Source organism: Palaemon carinicauda, chromosome 29, assembly GCF_036898095.1.
Source record: "Palaemon carinicauda isolate YSFRI2023 chromosome 29, ASM3689809v2, whole genome shotgun sequence".
Lineage (NCBI taxonomy): Eukaryota > Metazoa > Arthropoda > Malacostraca > Decapoda > Palaemonidae > Palaemon > Palaemon carinicauda.
The window spans coordinates 98,299,128-98,302,092 of NC_090753.1; the positions used below are offsets into that span (position 1 = coordinate 98,299,128).

The 2,965-nt window shown below is 34.2% G+C and overlaps 1 protein-coding gene across 1 annotated transcript; it reads left to right on the forward strand.

Annotated features, from left to right (window-relative positions):
* The first annotated feature begins 1,944 nt into the window (after positions 1-1,944).
* Positions 1,945-2,669, forward strand: LOC137622745 (KRAB-A domain-containing protein 2-like). Its single transcript, XM_068353337.1, has 2 exons — positions 1,945-2,103; positions 2,358-2,669. The coding sequence occupies exons 1-2, from the start codon at positions 1,945-1,947 to the stop codon at positions 2,667-2,669; spliced, it is 471 nt and encodes a 156-aa protein (XP_068209438.1).
* The last annotated feature ends 296 nt before the right edge of the window (positions 2,670-2,965 follow it).

Sequence of the window (2,965 nt, forward strand, 5' to 3'; positions counted from 1 at the left end):
TATATATATATATATATATATATTATATTATACACACATATATATATATATACATATATATATATATATATATATATATATATATTATATATATATATATATATATATATATATATATATATATATATATATATATATATATATATATATATATATATATATATATAAGCTTGTTGCATATGCAGATGATGCTACTCTCTTTGCATCAATTCCATCCCCTGAATGTAGACCTGGGGTTGGTGAATCCCTTAATAGAGATTTAGCTAAAATTAGTGCATGGTGCAAGTTATGGGGTATGAAGTTGAATCCTAACAAAACTCAAAGTATGATTGTAAGTAGGTCAAGGACGGTGGCTCCTCAACATCCGGATCTCAGTATTGATAATGTTTCTTTAAATTTGTATGACTCTTTCAAAATTTTAGGTGTGATTCTCGACAGCAAATTTACTTTTGAGAAACATATAAGGTCTGTGTCTTCTTCAATTGCACAAAAAATTGGCTTATTGAGAAAGTCTTTTAAGATATTCGGTGATCAATCTATTCTGAAGAAGTGTTTTAATTCTTTTATTCTACCTTGTTTTGAGTATTGTTCTCCTGTCTGGTCTTCAGCTGCTGATTCTCATCTTAATTTGTTGGACAGAAACTTACGGTCTATTAAATTTCTTATTCCTGATCTAAATATTAATCTCTGGCACCGTCGTTCGATTAGTTCATTATGCATGTTGCATAAGATTTTTCATAACTCTGACCATCCTTTTCATTCAGATCTCCCTGGACAATTCTATCCTGTTCGTAATACTAGGCTGGCAGTTAATTCTAATAGCCAGGCGTTTTCCATCATAAGACTCAATACTACGCAGTACTCTAGAAGTTTTATTCCAGCTGTTACCAAGTTGTGGAATGATCTTCCTAATCGGGTTGTTGAATCAGTAGAACTTCAAAAGTTCAAAGTTGGAGCAAATGCTTTTTTGTTGACCAGGCGGACATGAGTCTTTTTATAGTTTATATATGACATATTTGTTTTTGACATTGTTAATAGTTTATATATGACATATCTGTTATGACGTTACTTTTTTTTAGAATGATTTACTGTTAATTTGTTCTCTTCAGTTATTTATTTCCTTTCCTCACTGGGCTATTTTTCCCTTTTGGAGCCCCTGGGCTTATAGCATCTTGCTTTTCCAATTAGGGTTGTAGCTTGGATAGTAATAATATATATATATATATATATATATATATATATATATAATATATATATATATATATATATGTTATGGTTATTTTGAGGAATTGGTCATTTTGCAAACTGCCCGGTCATTTTGGAAAATGACCAAAATATCTGTCAGTATGCAAAATGCCAAAATAATTGTGGTCATTTTGGAAAATGACCAGAAGTTAGGTCATTTTGCAAAATGACTATTAGTATCGTTGGTCAATTTGTAAAGTTACCCCGATAGCTGCTGGTCATTATGCAAAAATAAGCAAATAGTAACTTAAAATTGATTAGGAAAAGTCTAAGTGTCAGTTAGTTCCTACGGAGGTTCGGCCGAGGACGGAAATATTCGTGCTCTTCTCATCACTTATTTGTTGCAAGTATATTGTACACTGAAAAACTTCACTATTGAAAGTAAGAAAAGTATTTTCCAAACAAAACTTCTAGAGTCCTGCAGAAAAGAAAGCTACAAATAGTTAAAGTTTATTTCCCCGGGAAGAATACGAACGAGTAATTAGTCGCCTGAATGAACTTAAACAATGTAATCCTACGAAGACTAAGCAGGATTATCGTTTGTTATAAAAATATGAAATACTGGAGGTCACAATTGAGGGTACCACCGTGCAAAAGTTGCAGAAGAAAGGAACTCAGCTGCGATTCATTTGTGCTGAAGATGTGTTTGATGTACTTCTAGCTATTCATCGCACAATTGGCCATGGAGGAAGAACTAGTATGTGTAAGGCAACCAAAGAAAGATATGCTAACATTTCACGTGATCAGATAACGCTGTTCTTGCAGTATTGTGAGGAATGTCAGCTAAAGAAAAGTAGTGTGCGGAAGTGTGTGGTTGTCAAGCCAATCATCTCGAGCAGCATGAATTCTCGAGCTCAGGTTAGTAACGAAACAAATAAACATTATTATTCACTAAGTTATTGTAGGCATTTCCTAGCCTTCCAATCTAACCTTAATGTAATAAATTATATGCATGACCCTACTACTACTACTACTGCGCTACTACTACTACTACTACTACTACTACTATTACTGATAATAATAATGATAATAATAATAATTCTGCTTACAATAATAATTATGATGGTGTATTTGCATTACTTATAATTTTGTCTTGTACGGTGTCTTTGCAGGTTGACTTGATTGATATGCAGAGTCAACCAGATGGGAAGTACCGTTTCATTTTCAATTACCAAGATCACTTGACCAAGATGATATGCCTTCGAGCCCTACAGACTAAGACTGCTGAGGAGGTAGCTTTTCACCTGGTTGACATTTTCTGTGATAAAGGAGCCCCTCATATTCTTCAATCTGACAATGGGATAGAATTTTCAAATAAGGTAATCAAGGAAGTTCTGGCTATGTGGTCAGAATGTAAGCTACTTCATTGGAAACCAAGATATTCTCAATCACAGGGTTCCGTGGAACGAGCAAACAGATGTTGAAGCAATAATCGCTTGCTGGATGAAAGATAACAACACTACACAATGGTCAAATGGACTGCGCTTTGTTCAGTGGCAGAAAAACACGCGCTTCCATTCTGGAATTGGTAGGATACCTTATGAAGCCATGTACGAAGAAAAGGCTCATCTTGGTATTTCTGCTGTCAACATAACAAGGCATGGAGGCAGAGGAGCAGCTTGCAGAGGCACTTTGTTTAGTTAATGAAGAAGATCAAAATGTAGAACAGGGGAGAAGTGCTGAAATTTGTGCCATAAATTGCAACTCGTGTGGTCAAAAC